Below are 24,491 nucleotides of genomic sequence, written 5' to 3' on the forward strand. Positions count from 1 at the left end.
TGGAGTTACTTAGGATTCTCGGGGTCTATATGAGCCTGAGTTTTAAGTGTAAGTCAAAATGCAGTACCTAAAATATTGTATGGTAAAGCAATCAAATTTAAAACAAAAGATTTCCAAAAGCAAGAATTTTTAAGGGACTCGTTCCCATTGTTCCTGTGGTTGTTCAGTTTGAGGACCAGTAGTATTAAACAAGAGTATTTTCAGAATGGTCCAATTCTTAATTCATAATTCTTTTATGGTATTGGAAAAAAAATAACTTCCAAGATGTCCAGAGCTTAAGTGCCAGTATTTTGTAGGACTTATAAAGTGAAACAGGCCAGCAGTTTTCATACCCATCAGGTACTTTTCTGTCTTCATTATCCACTTGGTGTTCATCCCAGAATAAATGTTTCTAGACAATGCAAGGTTGTTGGCTTCTTGCAAAGAACTTGCTACTTGCACAGAACTGAAACTGAAGTAGAAGTAAATAAAGCACCTCAGTTTTCAGGATGTAGTTAAGTCATATCTATTAAGTGGAGTTTCTAAAAAGTCCTGTTAAGCCTCACATTCTATAGTTACCTGTAATGATGTTAAAATACTGATAAAAGAACTTGAGGGTTTGTTTTGTTTTAACAGTGTTACAACTCTGGGTCACTGCATTTTTGAGAAACTTCTTAAAAGGGTTCCTGTGGCTGACCTGCCTCTAGAGATTCTGCTTTGGTAGAGATAAATTAGGCTTTTAAATTTGCTTTTTAGTACTCTTAAGTGATGCGAATTCAGATTGCAATAGAGAAGAGTAACCAGACTACAATATATAATAAGGCAGGAAAGAATGAGATGCTGTGTTGCTGAATGCCAGTTCTGAGGAGATGAAATGATGCTGTTGCTTAGCAACCCTCACTTGAGGCATACTTGCCAGCTTAACAGAGATCCTGGCATCACCTGTAATGCACACATTCACAGAGTGAGTCAACTGAGTAATGAAGCTGAATTCTGTTAACAAAATAATTTTCTACTAACAAATCATAGCAGTTCTTCAAAAAAAATTAATTACAATGAAGACAAACACTCAAATCAAGCTGAATTTTATTTAAAATGTAAAAGAAATGGTTCCCAAAAAGTGGATGAATAAATCAAAAAGATACAAAGTTAGCCAACCTATATGTACAGCATAATGTACAGTACTTAAGGCTGGTAGAATTTCACAGTAGAGTTTGGTGTGATCAGACTGTGTCTAGATTGTGAAGGGATTCTCAGTGTGTGATGCTTGGTTTTGGGTTTACTCCTTTACTGAGCATGAACAAGAGCTCCTGCCCCTTGACCATAGCCAAATCCCTTAGGCCCAAAGTTCTTTGCATAGCATCCTACAAAAGAAAAAGAACAATATGAATCCATCATCAGGCTTTTTTTAGCCCTGCTTAAGACAAATCTCCATAAGCAAAGAAAACCATAAGGTGTTCCAAATTACTTAAGGTAGATTGTGCTTTCTTGTGAATGTCTTCATGTGGTGAAGGTATGTCCAATCATTCTGGTTCCTGTGTTCAGCTAATGGACCCACTGAGTTAAAAATATGAAAGCTAAGCAGCTTAATTTTGTCTTTCATTGTGTGCTGTAAGGTTCTTTTTTAAAAACATGGAGTCAAAAGAAGACTATTTGTGGCATGTTAATCTGTGGGAAAATTTTCAAGGTTTGTTTGCTTTTCTTTTTCTTGTAGTTCGGAAGATTAAGCCCAGGGTTTCACAGATGCTAGTTAAGTACTCTTACCACTGAGCTACAGAGTCCAGCCCTGTGGGAAGTTTTAAATGGACAGGAATTTAAGATTATAATTCTGTTCATTTGTAAGCATCTCTGACTCTGCATCTCATTTTCAAATAATGATACTATGTCTACTTTTCTGTTTGCAGAGTACTTTTTAAAAATGATGCCACTTTACTAAATAATACAATGAGATACCCACATGCATAGTGTTAAGAAATCGGCTTTACCTTTACAATAGATTTCACCTTCTTTCTCGGTCAGAGTTGTTGATTCAAGACTCTTGCCACATTTGGCACATCGGAAACAGTTTTTGTGCCAGGGCTGGAAGAGACAGATGTGTTAGTAGGTTCAAGAGATCCATTTCTTGCAATATGATTTAGATGTGACAAGAAAGTACTTGGGAAGATCAAGTCACAGCAAGCCCATGATGCTAGAACATTGAAATTGGCTCTCTTTTGTATTTGTATTCTGGCAAGCCACAAAGGGCTGTCTTCAAACTCCATTCAGAGACCCTGACTGGGAGCTCTGCTGTAGAAGCCTGTTTCCCTAAGAACAGTCTCTACTCGTGCAGCACATAAATAGAGTCAAGTTGTTTCTTACTGAAAACTAAGCATTCAGAGGTGATAGTGCCAATAACTTTTTCATATCCACTTTGCCTAATTAGCATCTAGGTTCCTGATCTTAATTATATTGAATAACCTGCAGATTCCTGATTTTTTACAGCATAGCCTTTTAAAATTAACCTTCAGGAACATCCTTATGAAAATGAGTTGTTGGGTTTTGCCTATCATGAGGATAGCGGGTTGAACTCAACCCTTTATGCTCACTTTGCTTGCTTGCTCAGTTTGTGTTTTACTATTTGAACTATACCTCCAGCCTGGCCTTTTGCTGGTTATTTTGTATGGAGTTTCATGGACTTTTCTGCTGAGGCTAGCCTTGAACTATAATCCTCCTGACCTCAACCTCTTGAATAGTTAACAGCGTGAGCTGCTGATTCTATGTTTAAAAAATTAGTCAAATAAAGGTATCACTTTCATTAATGATTCTGATGAGAATTCAGTTAAATAATTACTTCCAAGTAAAGGACTGTGCCTGAGTGGGATACAGTTAGAAGAGAAAGGGGGTGGAGAGGGGTCATTCACTTATATAAAACAGCACTGTACCTTTCCAGCTCCAATTATCTTCTCAGCTGCATATACAGAATCCCCACATCTGGAACATTTTTCAGCGCCTCCAAATTTCTGAGCAAATTTAGAAGTGTTTGGATTTGTTGTAGGCCTGTGAGGCTGAGCACTTGTGGAAAGGAGAAGAAAAAGTGAGGCAAGATTTCCCAAAAGACCTCAATAAAGACCATATGCCAGAATGCTGGATGGAACTCTGGAACTCAACTGCTAACCTATACCAAAAATAGAGATTTTGAGGCTTAGATAGGGAAAAGACTAAAGTCAAAATTATTCTCATGTGCTGGCCATAGTTATTTAACCTGGTTTTTTTTTTTTTTACTTAAAAATATAGCCAAGTCCCCAAACTTAAAATTGTCTGTGTAAATAATTCATTACTCCCCAGTAATAGCCTATCCACCAAACAATTACTTCTACCCCAATTTCATATCCTCAACACCCCTGGAATCATAGGAGAGAGAAAAATCAGTGTTAAGCAGCCCTGCAGTTTAAAATTCTACAAAAAGGTCAGGTAATTTAGGGGTCTAAAGAGCACATGTCTTACAGATTTAGTTTCCCAATACATCTTTATTAGGTTAGGAGTGAATAAACTTTTCTTCATCGGAAAAAAATTTTAGAAAATTTGTCTACTATATTGTTTTGTCCTACTTTTTTTTTTTGAGGTAAAATAGTATATTTGTCAATATTGGCAGATCACCAGGATAAACTCTTTTATCAGGCTTTTTTTCCCCAGTCAATAAGTAGGTATACTTAGCATATGAATATGGGTTTTGAGGCCATTAACCGTACTGACTGTATTGAACAAGTAAAGACAACAAACTTTTCTGGTATTAACATACATGTGTAAAGATCAAAATCTTAATTTAGAAATAGTCTTTTCATAAGCAAATTAAGCATCTTCATCTCCAATTTTTATATTAATAATTTTAAAAAAATTTTTAGTATCTTTAAGTGGTTATACAAAGAAGTTAAATAGTTTTTCATACCCATAAATATACAGCAGTCTTTGAATAATTTGTTGCCAATTCAAAGTATTAATAGTATGTTTCTTAAAAACGTCTTTAATGTGGGTGTATTTTCAAGAAATCTCCATATCCTGCTGATTGATAGTATGTTTACTTGTTAAAATGACCTTTAAAAAGATTAAGTGATGTACACACTTGTAGTTATTAGTCTGCCCGAAATTTTTTAAAACTTCACATCATATTATTTCTCATCTGTCTTCAAACAACTTTATCGATTATAGGTAACTGTTAACCTCTTACTATAAATGAAGAAGTAGTAATTCAGATGTTCAATAACTTGCAAAGAGCTGGAAAACTAGTGAAAGTTGTGAGCCTGTCTGAATGAAAATGTCCTCCCATTCAGGGGTGCCTGTCAAGGAGACCCTTGAAAGCGTTTTACTGTCCATGAGGACAATTATATGCTACATGGCTATTTATAGTCACTAAGAAAGGCTTCTTGAGAAACGAAGTCCTGAAGAAAGAATAGAATGTGGTCTAAGAAGGTCAGACAGAGTTACATGGGGACACTGGTTTGCCAGTTACTGAAGAGGAGTAAAGAAGCTCTTCATGACTTTAATTGTAGCCACAATCACTGACTTTGTGGGTCATGGGTGAATTTAGCTTTCGTTGAGAGAGTACACAGGTATATGTAGTTTGAAAAATTTGAAGTAGAACCTTTGGAAACAAGCCTTTGGAAACAAGAATGGGTTTAGCAAGTTGGGAAAGGAGAGCAGAACAAGTACATAAATTTTAACAAAAGAGAAAGCTGTTCCTTTGAATGATGGTGAGCTACAGTGAACAAGACTGGCACATGTACAACTGGTGCACAATAAGGCACTATAACCTTAGTGGGAAGAAAGCATTCTGAAAGAAGGCAGGTAAGCCTTCATATAGCACCCTTTACAGTGCAGAGAGCCCAAGGTTTGGAAAGAAAAAAGACAGTACCGATCTTGGTTCCCTCTGTGACCTAATCCTAAGTGTCTTCATCTGTAAGAACAAAATAGTGACAACCCGTACAGAATAAAGAGTTGTCTACAGTGGAAATTCCACATACCAGTTACTACTTTAGCTGTAATATACCGAGTGTTTTACATCACGAGCTTTAGGGTTAAGGGTAGGTTAAATTCCAGGTTCTATAATTAGCTGCAACTTTAGGGCAAATTACCTAATTCTTATTTTCTCAGTTTATTCTTGAATTTCAAAACAGGAAACCCAGCCCTGTAACACTGTGGTGATTATAAGAGTTAATATGCTGACAGTGCATGTGTCTGGTGTAGATTCACAGCTTGTCCAAGGAAAGACACTTCCTTTGAGAATATTACACCAATCCTGCTTTCTTGAATACAGAATGTATATGAAAATTGTTCATATGAAAATGGGAAGAAATTCAATATGGAGAAATTAGTTTAGCCTAAACATGAAATACTGAGAATGCCCAAGTTTGAAACCCAGAACTTTTTTTTTCCAGTATATACACTTATTGTTTAAAGATAGTAAAGAGGGGTTACAGTTATATGAGTAAGGTAATGAGTGACACCCAGAACTTTTTAATGGAGCCTTTAAAGTTTTATATTTATACCTCAAAAAAATTCAGGAAATAATTTGTTTTTAAGCTTGAGAAAAGTAGTTTTTGATGAATGATTCTTACATGAAAAGAATGACTATTTCCCACTGACTAATTGCTTCACGACTCAGATACATCTCCTTTAATTGCACAGTATCGAGTTCCCAAAGTACAAAATACAAGTACAATTAAGTTGAGTGTTTTTCAGAATATCCTGACTACTGATCTGTCTTGAAATCTACCAAACCAGGTCTAAAACCCCTGGACTAATTGGTAAGAACATTGTTAAATTCAAAACTGTCAAGTTGAACAGCAGATTACATTTTACTGAGTTATATTTTGTTTGCTTACTTTAGGCTCAAATTCTGGAAACTAAGGTTCCTGTCCACCAAGTAACATTAATTGTTATAACTAATTTCTGGAGGTAATATTCTCCTATCTTACCTCTCTGGCTTTATGCCTAGCCTCTCACCACGGTCCATGTTGAGTGTGCCAGCACCTTGGCCATATCCATAGCCTTTTGGCCCATACTTTTTTCCATAGCAGGATTTGCAGTAGATCTCTTCATCATGAATTGCCACTGTTGTACTATCTAAATTTTTCCTGCAAACCACTAAAATAGGAAGAAGCTTAAGACACAGTCCAGTAAGGGTGTAGAACCACTGTAGCCCCCAATAGTTCATAGTTAGGCCTATGGTTTCCCAGAAGCCATGAGACAGTATCTAGGCTGGTCAGCTACACATGAGGTTTGTTTAAAAAATCCATAATTTCAACATCTTAAGTCAAGCTTTTCCAAATGATCTCCCTCCTTGATAAGAAAGATATTAATACTTACATGCAAAAAAGACTAAAATTAGCAATGCCATATTCCTCAAACCCTTCTCTCAATCTTTAACACTATCTTTTTAGGCCTTTCATACGAAGTATTGTTATAGCACAACCCGACAAAGAGAAAAATGGGAGGTGAGCACCATGGGGAGTTGACTGTATCTCTTCTTTCAAAAAGTGTTCCCTGGGTTAAAAACAGTTATAACCTAAATTCTAGTTTTCACCAGGATTAATCTCTCTTCTCCCCTCTAGCTTCTCCAGCAGTGCTAAATAAATGTGTCTGAAAATCATCAAGAAGCTTGAAGTCTGCATTTGTTTTCCCTCTGTCTCAAAAGGGAATGCATTCCTTCTTGGTGAATTTCTTGCCACAAGACCTTTCCACATATCCCACTTCATAAAACTGCCAAGTGTCATCATTTATCCAGACATTATTTCACTTTCTAAAACTTCATTTAGTCTTGAGAAAAAAAGTAAATTGTGAGGGAAATCTACTGGAATCAGGCAGCTAAAAAGTAAAGATTAGTGTGATAGAAAAAAAGTTTACAAAAGGTAGGAAGGAAGACAAAATTTAAAAAATGGAAATGGGGGAGGATAGATGACCAGCTGTCTGATGTAGAATTAAGTTAGGGGGTTTCTAGTGTCTTAAAGTCTTCTCTAATAGAATAAACAACATCTACTGAGGAGCCAACTGTTGAGCCTCAAGCACTGACATGGTTGCTTAAAACAGCTAATTCAAAACGAAACACTACTAAAGAACATTCTCTAAAGAGAAGTCTTTTCAAAAACCTGCAGTGTGGGCACATGTACATACAGGAAACTTTCCTAAAAAATAACCCTGTTTCCCCAGCCCTTATTGCTGTTCTCTGCAGTTAACGTTCATAGAGCTGTAAGCTACTTAGATTCGAGTCAGCAAAGCCAAATAGTAGGAAGAAATAGTAAAACTAAATGAAGAACCTAAGGTCTAGCAAACACTGACTTCAGTGTGGTACAGCCATCACAGCTTTCAATTAACAGGAAAGCCAGAATCATCTGGTTGTCTCCACACTTTCTTGTTTCCAAGCCTGGTGAACAAGATACCTTAAGGAAAACAAAAAGCAAAAGGCAAACCAAAACCAGTTACTCACTACTAAAAGACAGAATGGCTAAGCAAGCTTGTCTGAGAAGCAATAGCTATTATGGAAACATAGGACTTACTCTGCAAATGTTGCAAAATGTATTTCAGAGTTTAACAAGATCTGAGACAAAAAAGGAATAAATAGGGCCAAGTGACTCACACCTATAATCCTAGATACACAGGAGGCTAAAATCTGAGCATCACAGTTTAAAACCAGCCCAGGCAGGAAAATTTGTGAAACTCCTATTTCCAATTAACCAACAAAAAGCCTAAAATCTAGATATGGCTCTAGTTGTGAAGAACAACAGCGCAGGGACAGTGCTCAGGCTCTGAGTTCAAGCGCCATCCCCGACAGGAAAAGAAAAAAGAGGTGAATTCAGCTTTTTACACATAAGTTTCGACAAAGGCCTCGCCAGGGCTAGCATGATACTCACTGCACAGAAAGCAGCAGCGGTGGAAGCTCCTGCCGTCGCACTGCACCTCTTCTGCATGGTACACGGTCCTCCCGCAGGCCCCACACTTATTTCCACCTCCCCAGACAGGCATTCTGTGGGAACAAAGAATCCCTTAGCCAGGTCCCTGTGCTTGTTTTACAAGCCCTCCAGAGGGCTCTTTTAACCCAGGAAGCATCTGCAAATCTTGTTCCTGTATGAATCACTCAAACTATATCTTTCAAAGACCAGTGTTTCTCCAAAATAACCTCCACTTTTCTTGTCAATTGCAGCTTCATTTAGGAAACTGCCTTGTTCTGCACAAGGCTTCTTTCCCCACAGGAGACGAAGGACTGGCATTCAATGAAACAGTACAGGTTGCCAAGACAAAGCAAAAGATGCTGTTAGAACCCACAGGCGTTAAAAAGTGTGGGGAGTAGAAAGGCAAACATCACCCCCCCCCAACACCTCCAGTCTTTAGTGACCATTTAAAACAAAAAATTAGCTGGAGATATTTACACTCTGGTGCTTTAGTTGTTTTTTTTTAACTACATACATGCAATTCACTGGAACAACACTGAATTCTGAACATTTAACATGTACAAACTGACACCTGGTAAGGAGAAAACAAGCATGTTGTCTTACAAAAGCAAGTTTTACATTTGCCTGCTAGAGTTCTCCCCATCAAGCATGCACAGCTGCGTCTTCAACTAGGAACTACATGCATGGTGCCTCGCCATCACCACCTCTCTCTCTCTCTCTCTCTCTCTCTCTCTCTCTCTCTCTCTCTCTCTCACACACACACACACACACACACACACACACACACACGGCTGCGATCTCCATTTCTATGCCCTTCTAAATCTCTATGTGCACTCGTTCAGCCAACAGTTGTTTTTACTCTTTGTAAGTCATACAAAAAAATGCTAGCAAGTTCCTCTCCCCAAATCAATAACTAAACTGTCAGAATAACCTCCCTTACCCAATCAGGCTTCTGGGACAGTTTTAATACCTGATTGTGAATGTCAGCTGTCTAAAGCCAGCTCAAATCATCGCTGTTGCTAAAGCATTATGCCTGACCTGCCTGGACGGATGTGCAAATGGGAGAATCCATTCCTTTTCAGACTAACATAATTCATAGAACTAACCACACCTCACCTGGCAATACCTTTCCAAGGCTTTCTTGGAACTATCTCTCCTAGTTGATATGGTTTAGATTTACTTACAATATCAGGGATAGTCCATCATAAGTGCTGCTAAAGCATGGTAATCAGCCAAAATTCAAGCAAGCAGTTAAAAACATCAGGTTCGACTATTGCTTGTCCTCAACCATGCATGTTGGAAACTGAATTCCTCAGTGGAAGCTCCTCTTCCATGAGCTAAATGTAGTTCCTTTGAGAGTAGGTTAGCTGTCACAAAGCACTCAGCTCCTCTTATCCCACCTGTTTGGACACATCTACATGTCCTTCCACGTTCTACCATGCATGGAGAACATGTGGCCACCAGAAGCCAAATATCTTGGCACCCAATCTTAAAATCTCCTAGCCTCTCAAACTGTTATCAAAACAAACATCTTTTTATATATTAACCCAGTCTGTTACAGCAAAGGAAAATGGACTAAGACAAAGCTTCTTTACCATTTTATACCTTAACACCAACAGTAATTTATCTTGTTGGATCAAGAATCAATGTGTACTTGGAAATAACAAAACAAAACAAAGCAAAACATTGTGTCAGAGCGGTGTATAAGAAAGAACCTGCCATCAGCTGAGTGTTGATGGCTCTTGCCTGTAATCCTAACAACCAGGTACACTGAGATTTGAGGGTCACAGTTCAAAGCCAGTCTGGGCAAGACAGTCTGTGAGACTCTTCCCTATAGTTAGCCACCAAAAAGCTCAAAGTACAGCTTTGGCTCAAGTAGTAGAACATTAGCCTTGAGCATAAGAAGAGTTCAGGGACAGTGGCCAGACTCTGAGTTCAAGCCTGGGACAGGCACCAAAACCACCACCACCACCACAAAACCTGCCATCAAAGATGGAAGTGTGAGGGGCTAAAGGGCAGACAAGTCTAGGGTTGCATAAAATACAATTTAGTAGGGACTTAAGGACAGAAACAGTTGAGCAGCCACAGGAACAAGTTAGTGGGGACTTAAGGACAGAAACAGCTGAGCAGCCACAGGAACAAGGGTCCTCAAATCCCAAGGCAAGAAACAGGTATTTTTATGCCAAACTAGACAAAAGTGGGCTATAGCCCACAGAATGTAGCTGGCCGTTCTCGTTCTCATGCTATTAACTTGTCTAATGTTAGCTAAAAATCAGATTGGGTGCCCGGTCCAACTCTTATCTATCTTAAAGTCTTTGATAAGATTGTGGCTTGATAGCAGGGTCATCTGGTAGGTGTATGGAACTGGGGTCAGGATCGCTATAGTCCTGTCAAGATGAATTCTATACAGTCAATTGCAAGGAGCTCAAAAAACACCTGTTTAGCTGGTATTGACCCTATCATTATCTTAGCTTGTTTTTTGATGCTCCAACAAAGTAATTGAGACTGGATCATTTATAGAGAACAGAAATTTCTCACAATTCTGGAAGCAGGAAAAGCCCAAGATCAAGGCACCAGTGCATTTGGTTTCTGGAAAGGGCCTGGTCTCTACTTCCAATATGACACTTTGATTACTGATCCCACAGATAGAAGGAACCTTGTCCCTACATGCAGGAGAAGGGTGGACAGGGACAGAGAGAGACAGAGAGAGAGAGGGAGAGAGAGAGAGAGAGAAGAGGGGGAGAAAGGGGGGAGACAGCCTACTTCTACAACCCCTTATAGTGATACTAATTCTCTACCATTGCTAAATTCCTTCTACAAGGCCCCTCCTCCCAACACTATTGCATTGGATTAAGTTTCAACCTAAGCTTTGGAGAATACAAAAACACTTATACCATAGCAACCCCACCTCCAGAGCTGGCCATGTGGTTCAATCATGGCCAGGCAGATCACTGCATTTCTGTTTCTTGCCACAGTTATCTGCTTAGGAACATAACCCAATTCCCCTTCAAAGGAAGTTAAACCCAAGCCTGTGGTTTGGAACTATGACTATGAAGGTAGAGATGTTTGTCCAGCCACTGTAAGGAAATAATCTAAAGGATTAGATGGAGGAAAAAATAGATGTGTAGGCCCCTAATTCAGCTGTGTCTCATCCAGCACCTCCCTCAGTTATATAAGCCAATAAATTCTCTTTTTAAACCTCTGTTCTGGAATAAACACCAACATCTTTCTCCATCCCTTCGCCCCAGACTAGTTATCAGTAAACTGTTGGCATCAATTTGCACAAAACTTACTTCTCTACCCAAGAACAAAAACAAAGTACTTTCCGAGGGCCCACAAATGTTAGCAGGCTCACTGTGAAGGCATCCACACAGGGTCACGTTTTGCCACAATGGGGCATATTTGTAGGCTTTCCTTTTGTTGCTGTGTTAATCTTTTATTCCCCCTGCCTGGAGACAGGTGCTCCATTGTTTCCTGAAGCAGCATGAAACTTGAGCCTGACTGTAAAACCCACAATATCAAAGTCCAGCCTCCTCTGACAGCCTGTTCCGGCTTGAGTTTGGAGTGCAACTGGCCATACTGCCTTTGCCCTTCCTCAAACCCTACCCATGTTCCCACTGCTCGTGGACTCAGACATCTGCTGGGGTTGCCCTCATCAGTCTTAAGGACTTTAGGTAAAGACACTACAATTACTTGTTTCGGATCGCAGCATTAACCAGCCCTTAAAAATACTTGGCGATTCTTGAGGCCATCTCTTAAAGTGAACTGTTTAATACCATCCTGTTTTTGGCTCATTTCCACACATATTTACAGCAGTCACCAATAAGGAGCGAATTCCCATCAAGACTAAAATTAAATTGTCTTTGAAAAACATTAAAAATACATATAGGTATCTATATAGGTATGTATGTATACATACACACATGTACACACATATCTATATTTTTTTCAATTTTTTTCAAAGGCAATTTAATATATATATATACACATATCTATATAGGTATATATTTCTGTATGTGTGTATATATACATATATGTATACTCATATATTTTTTAATGTTTTTCAAAGATAACTTATGTTGATTTTGAAAATATATTATATATATGATATATATAATAAATATATAATATATATATATATATACATAAACACACATGCACACACACATATTTCGTTGTACTGAGTCTTGAACTCAGGCCTCAAAATTGCTAGACAGGCTGTCTTCTACATACTTACCCCTTTTTTGCTTTTATATTTCAAGGTTCTTGTACTTTTTCCCAAGGCCTATCTCAGACTCCTACATATATGCCTCTTGTTTATCTGAGATGACAGGCATGCACGTGCACTACCAGGACCAGCTTACTGATGTAATCTAACATATTTGCCTGGGATTGCCTCTGGCTGAAATCTTCCCAATCTCTCCCTCCAGAGTAGCTGATATTACTGGCATGAGCAACCACTCTTGACCACCCCATCCGGTTTATTTTGAAATAACTTTTTCTGTGATGTTAGTCCATGTAATAGAAGAGCATGTTTAGAAAGCTTGAGCTGGATTTGTGTGTGTTCTTAAATATGATGGACAGTAATTTTTATGATGGATAGTAATATAGTAATACTTCTCTTGGAAGGCAGGCAGGAAAAAAAGGGAAGGAAGGAAGGAAGGAAGGAAGGAAGGAAGGAAGGAAGGAAGGAAGGAAGGAAGGAAGGAAGGAAAGGTAAGTAGAACAGTCTAATTGGGTTAATGACTCTTATAAGGGTTGTACAACCTTGGGCTTTGTTTTCTTATCTTGTAAATGGGGACTGGTAGCTCTTGCTTATAGAGATGTCATGAAATGAAATCATACTTCAGCAGGAAAACCAGCAGTGCAGCAGAGTTGTGGAGCTACAAACAAGACAAAACCTTAGCTCATTAGCACAATTGTAACAATAGTTCCACTTACAGGGATGACTGTCTAAGAGATGACGTTCAGATTTAATCTTTCATTCTGAACCCCTGAATTTGGCAGGAGGGTGTGATGATAATCCATTTCTGTCACTCTTGGCGTTGCTGTATTTTCTTTTTTTAAATAAATGCAAGGCTTCATTTTTCTTACAAGCCTTTGGCGGCGCCACTCCATAACAGCTGTCATTAATCACAGCAGACTGGATCTATGCTGAGCAGTCTGGGCCGCATGCCTTTCGTAAATCCTATGCAGTCATTTCCAGAATGGGAACAGCAGAAATAAAATCCCACTTTACACCCATCTTGCAACACTGGCTGGTCACGGGCTTATTCTGTTTCCTAAATCTTCTTTTCTGTGTGTGACAGAAGCTCCAGGACTTGGAATTAGCCACTGTACTTGAATAAAAAGCTTGCTTTTTACATGTTCAATTTCTCCTTCCTGAGTCTCCCCTATCTACCTCACAACCCCAAATTCGTAAGACCTAATCTGCAGGGAAATTACTGGGTCATCTGTGCACATTCTGACCCATCTTGTGGTCAAGTTACTATTCTCTAGATTACTGAGGGTTACAAAAAGACCACATGGGTCATCTTTACACTACCACACAGCCCGCAGCTATGCATTTCAAGTCTTATGTAAGCCACTTACAGTTGAAGTTACCTGGTCAGATGCTGGTGGTTTGAAGCAAATTCAATAAACAAGCAAGTGCATGAATCCAAATTTTTAATGCTTCCAGAAATTTTGACTTTATATGTCTATTAGATCAGAGCCTGGCTATAGTCAGTTTCTCAAAAGAGAGTGTTTTTATAAACTAGTCTCAACAGCTACATGCAGGAAATAGAAACTTGTTAAAGAATATAAATTAGTTTCATTACCCTAATTACAGTGATTATTTTGGCACAGAAGGTATTTGAGTGCCATAGCTATTAGAAATTAATCTTTACATGATGCTTGTCCCAAAGCACTTCTTCTTTTACCCAAACTGACTACTTACACACCACCTCACTTAGCAAATGACTACTATAGAACCAAAGAGGGAGTCATGGTGATCTGCTAATTCAATCTGGCTCCTTCTTTTGGAGCTCAATCTTCATCCTGGTCTTTAAGACAGATCAGCTCAAAGGCAAAGTTGGAGCATGAGTTTTGCAGTCAACAGATAGTCAATACTCTCATATATAAAACTAGACAGTACTACCTTCTTTAGAGAGTTACAGGAATTGGGTGAGATGCTTACACAAAAGGCCCCTACTAAATGAAAGCATTTGTCATCAATATTCTGCAACATTCAGCCTTCATAATCAACAAACATTCCTTTCCCCTCTCCATCTCACACAACATATCCATTCTTTCATTCCCCTCTCCATCCAGGCAACACTAAACCTCCCTCATTCCTCCTGACCATTTCTGAGTAATTCTACATTGGGCCAGCTTATAAACATTGTATAGTGCTTTACTGTTTAAGAAGTTCTCATATATAAACTTACTCCAGCAACAATCTCTGGGGGGCCAGAGATGTAGCTCAGTGAAAAGGATTCTAGGAAAGGGTCTCTTTTCCAGAGAGCTGTATTTTGGAGGTCAAAGTATGGAAACAAGTAAGGGCAATACAACATAACCAACAATACCAAGGAGGCTTTACAGTCTGCATGATGTAAATGTTATAGGGATGGCAAAACAGACTCATCCTGCAGAACTACTGCCAGTGGCTTCCTGGAACTATGTTGAAAAAGATTGTAAAGTTCCATTCCAGGTTCTGCACTGAAGATTACTGTGATTAACAATGTCTGCCATGGAAACTGCAATGCACATAAGGTTTGAAATGAGTGTGGGACTTGGAACTAGACAGACTTCAGTTTGAAAGACAGTTATCACTTCAGCCATCCTGGCCAAGAGTTCCTTAACCTCTGTACCTTCATTTCCTCAGCTGTAATTTGGAAATGAATGAGAACTATTTCACAGTAAAGGATTTAATGGGACAGCGTTTGTAAAGTACCTGGGAAAGTGCCAGTACTTCACAATGCTGGCTTCCTTTTCCTTCGGGACACACCGCTGGGCCCAAGCATGGCTCTCTGAGTTTATGTGTTAGGTAACAGATGCTTTGAGTTCACTGGACTCCAACGCAGAAAACCATGTTTGGGTTTTGATTCCAAAACCACAATACTGTATCTGATTTTCTGCAAGAAAACTTAAGGGGTGAAACTATTCACATCCCTGAGAATGATCAATCCTTGAGTTGCCAAGGCAGGTTCAGAGGAATGCCTTCCTCTCCACCTAATCTTAGTCTGTACAACCAAGCAGTTAGCAAGGGACCTATACTAGCCAACCTCCTGTCCAAACAGCTTCTTTCCACCAGCAATATCTCTACCACTACGCTCTGCTAAGCCTGCCCATTTCAGAGACAATCTCCCATCTAGTAAACTGTCCCTCAGGCTCACCATCTTAACTAGCTCTATATGTTACCACTTATGTCTTCAACTTGGATTCTAGCAAAATGAAAAATCTTTGACATAGATTTGGATCACTTCCAGCTGATCACATATTGCAATGAAAATGCAATTATACTATAAACCTGGCAATCCTAGCCTCCAACACCTGCCATGGCAATCCACAATCTGTGCAAACTACAAGACACCCAGTTATTCAAACCATTTCACATATGTATGATTTTATAGAGCCAGACCTCAATTCAAATGCCAAGACTCCTCTCTATTTGCCAAAAGATCATAGGCTGGCTATTTGATCTGCTAAGTTTTTTTAAATTTTTATTTTAAAAACAAAAATATAAAGTGTCCATTTAGAATATAGTGTTTGCCTCATGACAGGTGGTAATAATTACAAATATTTCTATCAGGTTTACTGTATCTTTATTTTTGTTAAATAGTGTTCTTATTAATTTAACAGAGGAGGCATTTTTTGTTGGTGGTGCTGGTCCTGGGACTTGAACTCAAGGCCTGGATGCAGTCCCTGAGCTTTTGTGCTCTACCATTTGAGCCACAGTTCTGCTTCTGGCTCTTTGGTGGTCAATTAGAGATCAGAGTTTCATGGACTTCCCTGCCCAGACTGGTCAAACCATGATCCTCAGATCTCAACCTCCTGAATAGCTAGAATTACAGACATGAGCTAGTGTTGAGCTAGTGCTCAGCTAAGCGGAGGTATTATTGTTCTCATATTATGCATGGAGAACCTAAGACACAGACCTTAACCACTTCATAACTGTGAATAATCCACTTTAAAAATACCAATAAAAGTCATATTTGGCTGTTGTTTTGCTAAGAAGAAACCAGTGTATCTTCTCCTCTGTGTTTATGACACAGGTCTTCTTTTTAAAATTGTTATTATAAAGGTGATATACAGAGGAGTTACAATTACAGACGTCAAATAATGAGTACAATTCTTTGGACAATGTCACCTGAAGTCTTTTTTTTTTTTTTTTTGTCAGTTGTGGGGCCTGAACTCTGGGCCTGGGCGCTGTCCCTCAGCTCTTCAGCTCAAGGCTAGCGTTCTACCACTTGAGCCACAGCTCCACTTCCGGCTTTTTTTTCTTTTGCTTATGTGGTGCTGAGGAATCGAACCCAGGGCCTCATGCATGCAAGGCAAGCGCTCTACCACTGAGCCATCTTCCCAGCCCCTTGCAGTCATTTTTTTTTTTTTTTGGTCTGGTCGTGGGGCCTTAACTCTGGGCCTGGGCGCTGTCCCTCAGCTCTTCAGCTCAAGGCTAGCACTCTACCACTTGAGTTACAGCGCCACTTCCGGCTTTTTTCTTTTTGCTTATGTGGTGCTGCGGAATCGAACTCAGGGCCTCAGGCATGCAAGGCAAACGCTCTACCACTGAGCCAACTTCCCAGCCCCCTGCAGTCATACAGTGCTATGTGCTTGACAAGGATTCAGCTCTCCATCTTTCTCTTGTGATGCCACCATGAAACCTCATGTGTCACATGGAGTCTATCCTTAATTTATTAGTCAAAGACAATTAGCACTGGTAGCACCAACTCATAAACAGAAATATAAGAGACCTGACAGCTTGCAACTGACTCATCACAAGTTTGAGGCCAGCCTAGGAAAATGTGCAAGCCCTTGTCTCAAAATGAAAAATTAACAGGGCTGGAGAAGTAGCTCAGGGGTAGAGACCTTGCCTAGTGCTCACGAGGCTCTAAGTTTGATCCAAGAATTGATGAATAGGGGAGGGAGAACCTTTGGAAAGACTAGTGAGAGCTCAGAGACACAAAAACAAATCTCTATCCAGGTGATCAACACCCCAAGGAAAGCTTGCAATCCTTGCCTAGTAAGAACTCAAGGGAGGGCCCAGCAAACACTAGCCCAGTTAATGACAGTGCTAGGAGAAAACCTGTGAATACTGCACAGGGAGGAAAGCAGGCCTTGAGGCAAAGTATGGAAGCTATTACTCACGTCTGAGTCAGATCTCTCCTAGAGACTCTGATAGCTATTACCCCATATATACAAAAAAGTACAGAACATCATCCAACTGCCTGAATTTCTTCCAGCCAGCTTGCACTTTGTTCAAGCATTTCTCCTAGTAGTCTTGTAGATCACTCATACTACCAGCTGGAATAATAGGCCACCGGTTCAGCTAACCAGCCCAAGGGCACCAAACCAATGGGGGCTGGAGGTAGGATATCAACTGGGATTTGACTGGCTTCAGTTCTCTGTTCCTGCCATTTCAAGCTGGTGGTCTCGGTCTCTCTCTCTCTCTCTCTCTCTCTCTCTCTCTCTCTCTCTCTCTCTCTCTCTCTCATCCTCCCCCCTTCTCTCTCCCTCCCCTCCCCTCTTTAGTTTCATCTTTGAAAGCTCATTCACAGCTTTCCACTTTCTCCATACATACATTCCTGTTGATTTCAGGTGAAATACAATTTCCTCCCAACCCAACTTCACCAGAACAGGCCTTCAATCAACATCTTTCTGAATGGTACCTAGCTAAAACCAGTACTGATCAAAACTTTCAAATGCATTAAGAAGCCATTGAAAATTTACCATATAAATTTTGGATCTAAACTGCTTTTTAAAAAAAGCATATAAATTGCTGGAGTCAAATCTTAATTATCCACAATTATGCCTTATTTTCTCAATTCACTTTTTCATTCAATGAACAAGTGTGGTTCAACTATATTCAAGGCAACCAAGCAGACAGCAGGTTTCCTATGATAACAGGGCTCTAAACTAGAATGCAGAGGAGAAAGAACCGTGGGAAATGCCGATGAAAATATCGGCGTTGACAAAGGTGGAGGCTAGGGAGTACTTTATAAGATAGTCTATATTTTGGTATGTAGTCTTAAAATTATGTGATTCTCCTTTTTAAAATCATCCAACTCTCCCTTGAAAATTTTGGGCCAAAGTACATGTTGTAGTTGAATTCGTTTTTAATTCTTCTTGAAACTATTCTTGATGGCTGTATTTTTTTTGGGGGGGCGGGTAAGGAGAGCTTTGAAATAGAGTAAGAAAGCCCCTAATGATGCTATTTTCACCACCTAAATTAAAAGATTACTACCCAGAACAGATTACAGAGAAAGTATAAAGAAAAGATGCATGTGTCTGCAAATCAAATAAATGGTTACCTAAAATAAACTTTGGAGTGACCATTTACACAAGTACAGTTCAACAAAGTCCTGGCTTTAAAGAGGAGGGGGAACCACTAGCTTAGGGCCCTCCTTTTCCCTATGGGGAACTCCGGACACCAGCCCAGAACCCAGGTATCAACTTCCAGAACCTGTTGCAGAATTTCGTAACCAAAGACTCTGTGTGCCTGAATGGTGGAAAGTTCGGGCAAAAGCTGGAAGCAATCCATTGACATTTCACTGCTCTTCTTTTCAGCACGTACGTTTTGAGGCACGGTGGGCAGCGATCAAACAATGCGGATAACAGGACCTCGGCTGGGGCGAAGGGGCGGGGGTCGGGGCGCGGCGAGTGGAGGAGCCCGGTATCCCCGTGGCGCGGATCCAGCCCGTGCTTAGGTCGGCTTCCGCGCGCACACACGCCAGATCTCCGGGCTGGGGGGCGGGGGGGGAGTGCGCAACTCGGAACCCCTCTGCCTCAGCCCAAGCAAGAGCACCCCCGCCCAGGAGGAAGGGGGCCCCAAACTGCCGCGGAACTGCGGATCTGCCGCCACCAAGAACTCCCGGCCCCGCCTCTCCCGGGGTGAACCGGTCAGGAGAAACTACAGGTCACGCCGGATTGTTTACCTGCCCTGCGGGTTGGATCTGGAAGACCGCGGGGAGAGGAGAGGTGTGCTGGGGTGTCGGGGAGAGGCGGGGAGGCGGCGCTCGGGGACGCCAAGGAAGAAGGGTGGGTGGGGACACAATGGGGGCCCGATTGTAGGCTGGGGGGGGGGGGGAGAGGGCGGGAAGGAGAAAGGGATCAGAGACTACCAGCAGGATGGCGATGACCCGGGAGCCGGCGGTACCCGCACCCCCATCCCGCTCGATGGGCTCGGGATGCAGACGTCTTTCCCCGCCCCACCCCTCCCCACTCACTCGAGTCGGAGGCGGGAGCGCACTGCCTGCGGAGCTGGCGAGAGCCGGACCGGAGCACGGAGCCCGCGAAGAGTCCCGGAGCCGCGAGGCGGCTCCCGGGAGCCTTTTAAAGCCCCCCGCGAGGGCGTGGCCTGCCTCGGCCACGCCCCCTCCCCGCCGCGCCCAGCAGGAGTCCCAGCACTCCGAGCCACTCAGCCGGCGGCTGCTGGCTGCCCGCTCCGGGACTGGGAACCGCGAGACAAAAGGCAGGAATCCCGCCTCTTCCTGCCGCTTCCCGCCGGCCCCGCACCTCGGCCGTTCCCGAGACCCCCCGCCGCCGGCCTCCCGGGCACCCAACAGCTTCCAGGAGATCTGAGGGCGGAGGGAGGGATCCCGCCGGGAAACCGCGCTCGCCGCCGGGCCCGCACCTGCCCGGGACCGGGCTGCACCACGCGAGGTTTCCGCCTTCTGGGTCCTAGACGTGGACTGTGCCCGTCAGCTTCCCCGCTGCTACCCGAGAACCGCGGCGGGCTTTCAGCGCCTGGGACTCGTTCCTTTGCTGTGGTTAAAGCGCACAGTTCCGCGCCCAGACTAAATAGATGACGCTGTGAAAACGCCCCGCTTCCCAAGCGTGTGCTTTTCCCACCGCGCCTGCCTGGCTGGGGGGGACGAGCCCTCCCTCCTCCTTCCCCCCTCCTATCCCCCCTCCTTCCCTCCATCCTTCCCTCCCTCCTCCTCCCCCCCCCCAAACCCTGGCGCCACAGGGCTCCTGGTTTCCATTTGCTGATGTCAGAAAAAGCCAGGGGATTCCGATGACCACGGACAAAGGAAGGGACCTGAAAACCTGAGTTTCGGAGTGATTCATTGTGGTAGAAGGAAAATAACGCCATCTGGTTCCCGTGACCTGCCCCCTCGGTCCTCATGAATAATCCCTGACAATATGGGGAGCCCCAAATCCACAGTGAACTCACTAACTTCCCACGGCACACATCAGTCACTTCTGGTCCCACACCGCGGGTCGACTCCGCACCGCTGACATCGTGGGCTGGATAATTGTTCTGTGGCGAAATGCTGTCTGCGTTGTACTAGATGCCAGTGGCACCCCTGTGGACGCGTGTGGCCATCAAAATGGTCACCATATACTGCCAAATACTCCCTTGGAGGAGGGCAGGATACAATGGTTCTGGTATATGGTCTATCCGTATGACAAGGTACAGAGATGGGCTGTTTTGTATGCTGGGGCCAATCCAAAACAAATTCATTATACTAGTATGATTCTCTGTCTACGGTACTGTGCAAAAAACACACTGTTTTGACTGGCATCTCCTTATAATGTGGCAGAAGTCTGGAAGTATTGGGGCCTGCTGAGAGTTTGCCCAAAAAGGAGAAATCCTTGAGTGACATCAGCTGGTCCAGGTGGTGATCCAGAAGCCAGTCTGTACACCCCAACCCCTACTTCATTTGCTTTTTAGTTTAGCTGCTTTATTATTTTTTTTCATTGAAGCTGGGTTTGTTTCAGACTACAATGACTTTTCTTCTCTATTTCTGTGGGCATTATGTCTCAATATATTCCACAATGAATATGAAAGCAATGGATATTTGATTTTTTTATTAACTCTGTATTTTTATCATTACATTGATAGTGTTTTAGTTTAGTTTTTGTTTTTGTTGGGTTTTTTTTTTCCCAGTGAGAGGATCTGAGTTCAGGGCCTCTTGCTCGTGCTCAATTTGCTTTCTCCACTGGAATTCTGCCACCTGAGACACGCCTCTAGTCTTGATTATTATTGGTTAATTACAGGTCGAGTCTCTAGGACTTTTCTGCCCAGGCTGGCTTTAGACTACAAACCTCCACATCTCAGCTTCGGTAGTAGTTTAGGATTGCAAGCATGAGCAACTGGCACCAGACTAAAAATTCTCAAGGTAGGTGTTTATTGTTGTTTTGTTTTGCTGGTACTGGAGCTTAAACTCAGTATTCTCTCTCACTTGCCTGGCTTGCTCATTGAAGTTTTTGAATACAGTAATCTTAAGGAAGACTGTGGCTTTGGAATCAAGCACGTGCTGACAAAGTGCAGCCCTGCAATCATTGTACTTAGATGTGGAAGTTCATCCCAAATGGCCTAGCCACTAGAAGGAATAGGGAGGAATGGAACATTTAAGAGATGGGGTCTAGTGGAATGTCTCAGGCCATTGGGGGACAGGCCCATCCTGGGGCCCAACCTAGGTTTCTTCCTCTGCTCCTCAGCCACCCTGAGGGGACAGAACTTTATCCATCACATGTTCCTGCCACAAAGTAGGTGCTGTGTCACCAGTGGACCAAAGCAACCCAGCCCATGTCATGAACTGAAACCTCCAAAACTGTAAGCCAAAGTAAACCTTCCCTCTTATAAGTTGTTTTATCTCGGCATTAGTTACAGTAATCAGGAAAGCTAACGATCACCTGTTAGGTTTGTGAGCTTTGGGCTAAGTATTTAATATCTTAGCACCTGTTTCTTATCTATGGCACAAGGGTAAGACACACCTTTATGGTATTATTAGGAAAATCAAATCACGTGATATACGTGAAATGTCAAACACAGCACCTAGCCCACGGCAAATAAGCAATGATGGTTGTTATGTTGGGCAAGGATATCTTGATGTTCTTTTCTGCCTCTTGAGAAAGTAGTTGACATTGTACTTTGCTATTCACTCATGTTATGTTGCTAAGGGTTTGATAGTAAAAAGGTATTAAGTGTTTTCTAAAACAATTAAGAGCGGGTGAGTAGAAAGCAATCTGTGTGCCTTGTTAGTGGGAGAAATTTCTCTCCTGGAGAAAAATAAGCCCTTCTTCATTCCATATGGTTCTTGTCTGTTTGACCCCTTCAGCCCTGTAAGAAACAAAACTGAGCATTAGAGATGTTTTACAGGATATTTCCTTCTCCCACTCAAAATACATATTATCCCCTCATTTTCTGGAGCCAATTAACCAACTTTTTAAATCAAAGTCCTCTGTTGAGGTCAGTGCCCTAAGGCAAGTTGAACCATGATTTTTTTTCTACATGAGTTGGATTCCAAGCTTAGATTTTACATTTATTATCTTTATTTCATGCTACTGTTTCTTAGTAATAACTCTGATCCAGTCGCATATGCATATAAGCACAGGGCTTTATTTTATTTTACAGTAAGAGTTCTTTCTAGAGACCATCTTAAACTGTAATGGAAAAGAAACTTTTAGTATACATTAAATAAAGAGGGGGAATTCCTGATTTGCTAATCTACAACACAAGAGTTAGCAACATGCTGGGAGATGAAAATTACACATTCTTGCATGGGATGGTGGTTCGTTTCTGTCATCTTAGTCTTAGCTACTTCGAGGAAGAAATAGTAAGATCAAAGCACAAGGTGAGCCCCAGGCAAAAACCACATGGCCCTACATGAAAAAACAAAGACTAAAGCAAAAATGGGCTGGGTATTTTGTGGCAGAAATGTTGCCAAGCTTTAGCAAGGCTCTGAGTTCAATCTCCCAAAAAAGGGAAAAAATGTTGTTTATAGCCAACCCTAATTAATGTTTTGTAATGAATTTTATGACACAGTAAACCATAATGTGAGTTACATGAGCTTAAATTCTGAAAGGGAGTTTATAGATTATAGTATTTATTTTCTTTTTTTCTTTTTTAGTAGGATTTGAACTCAGGATCTTATGCCTTCCTTGGCTTATTCAGCTGGCACTCTTGAGCCACACCTCTAGCTGGCTTTTTGCAGGTTAATTGGAGATGGAGTCTTCCAATCTATTCTGCTTGGACTTTCTAGACCTCCTAGTTTGTTAGGATTACAAGTGTAAGTCACAGGCACTCAGCTAGATTACAGCATCTTTTTTTTTTTTTCCTGTCATACCTGTTTTTCTCAATCTGCATAGACTCAATTTCCTAATCTTCTTCCTTCAGTAGACAACTTCACCACTATTATCTGTTAAATAAATAACATTGTTATTTATGTTTTCTTTTAGATCAGAACTTTCCATCTCTGCTTATGCTTTTTTTGTAGTAGTGGAGTTTTTTCCCCCCAATTCTATCAGTATAAAAAAATACTATGAATTTTAACTCTGAGACAACGCATTCTTCCAAGTGATCTTAGCCCCTCAATACTTGGCTTCAGCTTTCTCCCTTATTTTCCATTGGTGACATCCCGTTCTTCTTCAGTCATGTTCAAAGCACCAGGCAGCGTTTTCTCACCCTTCTTCCACTTCTTCCTACATCTATACCTGCTGTCTCTGACCTCCGAGGTTCTTGTACACCACAGCATCTATTCTGACTGGGTTTTTGATCCAATTCTTTGACTTTTTTTTTTAACCAGTACTGGGACTTGGGCCTAGGTGCTATCTCTGGTTTTTTACTCAAGGCCAGTCCTCTACTACTTTAGCCACAGCTCCATTTCCAGCTTTTTGCTTGTTAAAAGTCTTATGGGCTTTCCTGCCAAAGCTGACTTTGAACCACAATCCTCAGATCTCAGCCTCCTGAGTAGCTAGGATTACAGGAATGGGTCTGCAGCACCTGCCTTTAAAAAACAAACAAACAACAAAACTGAGCAAGTCTTAAACTCTTATCCATAAGTAGGCCTTTTGCTTCAACTTCTCAACTGTTTGGGACTACAAGTATGCCCCATCCTACTTTGGCATTCTGTAGACCTGGTTCCTTTTCAAATAAATAAATAAATAATATGGTCTGAAAAGCGGACAGAAATGTCCCTGACTCCTGTAGTGGGCGTTTATGATTGTGGCTCTGCATCCATTCTTCTCCTTTACAGAGGTCTGGGTTTCTATTTGGAGGTCCCCATGGATTCCGGAAAGTGATTCCACAGCCTTAGTCTGAGGCAGAACACTGGAACCGATCAAAGCATTCCAGCAACTGGCTTAGGGTGGGAGAATTGGCAGTTGGGAGAGATGAGGGGGTGAACTCTGGTGAAGTAGTGAGAGTGGTATTCAGGTGTTTATTTGTTCTGCAAGATGCTGGGTGCCCATAGGAGGCCTTTGGGAGTTCCTGTTTTACTTGTAGGAAGGCAGACTGAAGATATTCTACATGGAAGACAGAGAAAGGCAAGCAGAGCTGCAAATAAACCCCTCAAGAAGCTTACCTCCTTGCAGAATTTTTTTTCAATGGAACAAATGGGTTTCTATTGTTTAGTTCATCGTGTAATGGATTTTCTGATACTA

The 24,491-nt window shown here is 41.6% G+C and overlaps 1 protein-coding gene across 2 annotated transcripts; it reads right to left on the reverse strand.

Moving 5' to 3' along the window:
• Positions 1 to 1,048: 1,048 nt before the first annotated feature.
• On the reverse strand, positions 1,049 to 19,753 carry Csrp2 (cysteine and glycine rich protein 2). 2 transcript variants are annotated; one of them, XM_069989061.1, is made up of 6 exons: positions 19,735 to 19,753; positions 7,863 to 7,975; positions 5,931 to 6,099; positions 2,901 to 3,030; positions 1,965 to 2,058; positions 1,049 to 1,343 (listed from the first exon to the last, which is right to left on the reverse strand). In XM_069989061.1, the coding sequence occupies exons 2-6, from the start codon at positions 7,972 to 7,974 to the stop codon at positions 1,267 to 1,269; spliced, it is 582 nt and encodes a 193-aa protein (XP_069845162.1). In that variant the 5' UTR covers position 7,975; positions 19,735 to 19,753; the 3' UTR covers positions 1,049 to 1,266. The 2 variants fall into 2 exon arrangements, with proteins under 2 accessions (XP_069845162.1, XP_069845155.1); XM_069989054.1 differs by lacking the exon at positions 19,735 to 19,753 and adding an exon at positions 19,328 to 19,398.
• Between the last annotated feature and the right edge of the window lie 4,738 nt (positions 19,754 to 24,491).

Source organism: Dipodomys merriami, unplaced genomic scaffold (genome assembly GCF_024711535.1).
Source record: "Dipodomys merriami isolate MVZ:Mamm:240054 unplaced genomic scaffold, mDipMer1.0.p SCAF_10, whole genome shotgun sequence".
In the NCBI taxonomy this organism is placed as follows: domain Eukaryota; kingdom Metazoa; phylum Chordata; class Mammalia; order Rodentia; family Heteromyidae; genus Dipodomys; species Dipodomys merriami.

Coding starts and splice junctions, on each gene's coding strand:
- Csrp2 (XM_069989061.1), bottom strand. CDS start 7,974: ATGCCTGTCTGGGGAGGTGGAAATAAGTGTGGGGCCTGCGGGAGGACC. Junction 6,100..7,862: donor CCGCTGCTGCTTTCTGTGCA/GTGAGTATCATG, acceptor TTCCTATTTTAG/TGGTTTGCAGGAAAAATTTA. Junction 2,059..2,900: donor AGATAATTGGAGCTGGAAAG/GTACAGTGCTGT, acceptor TGTCTCTTCCAG/CCCTGGCACAAAAACTGTTT.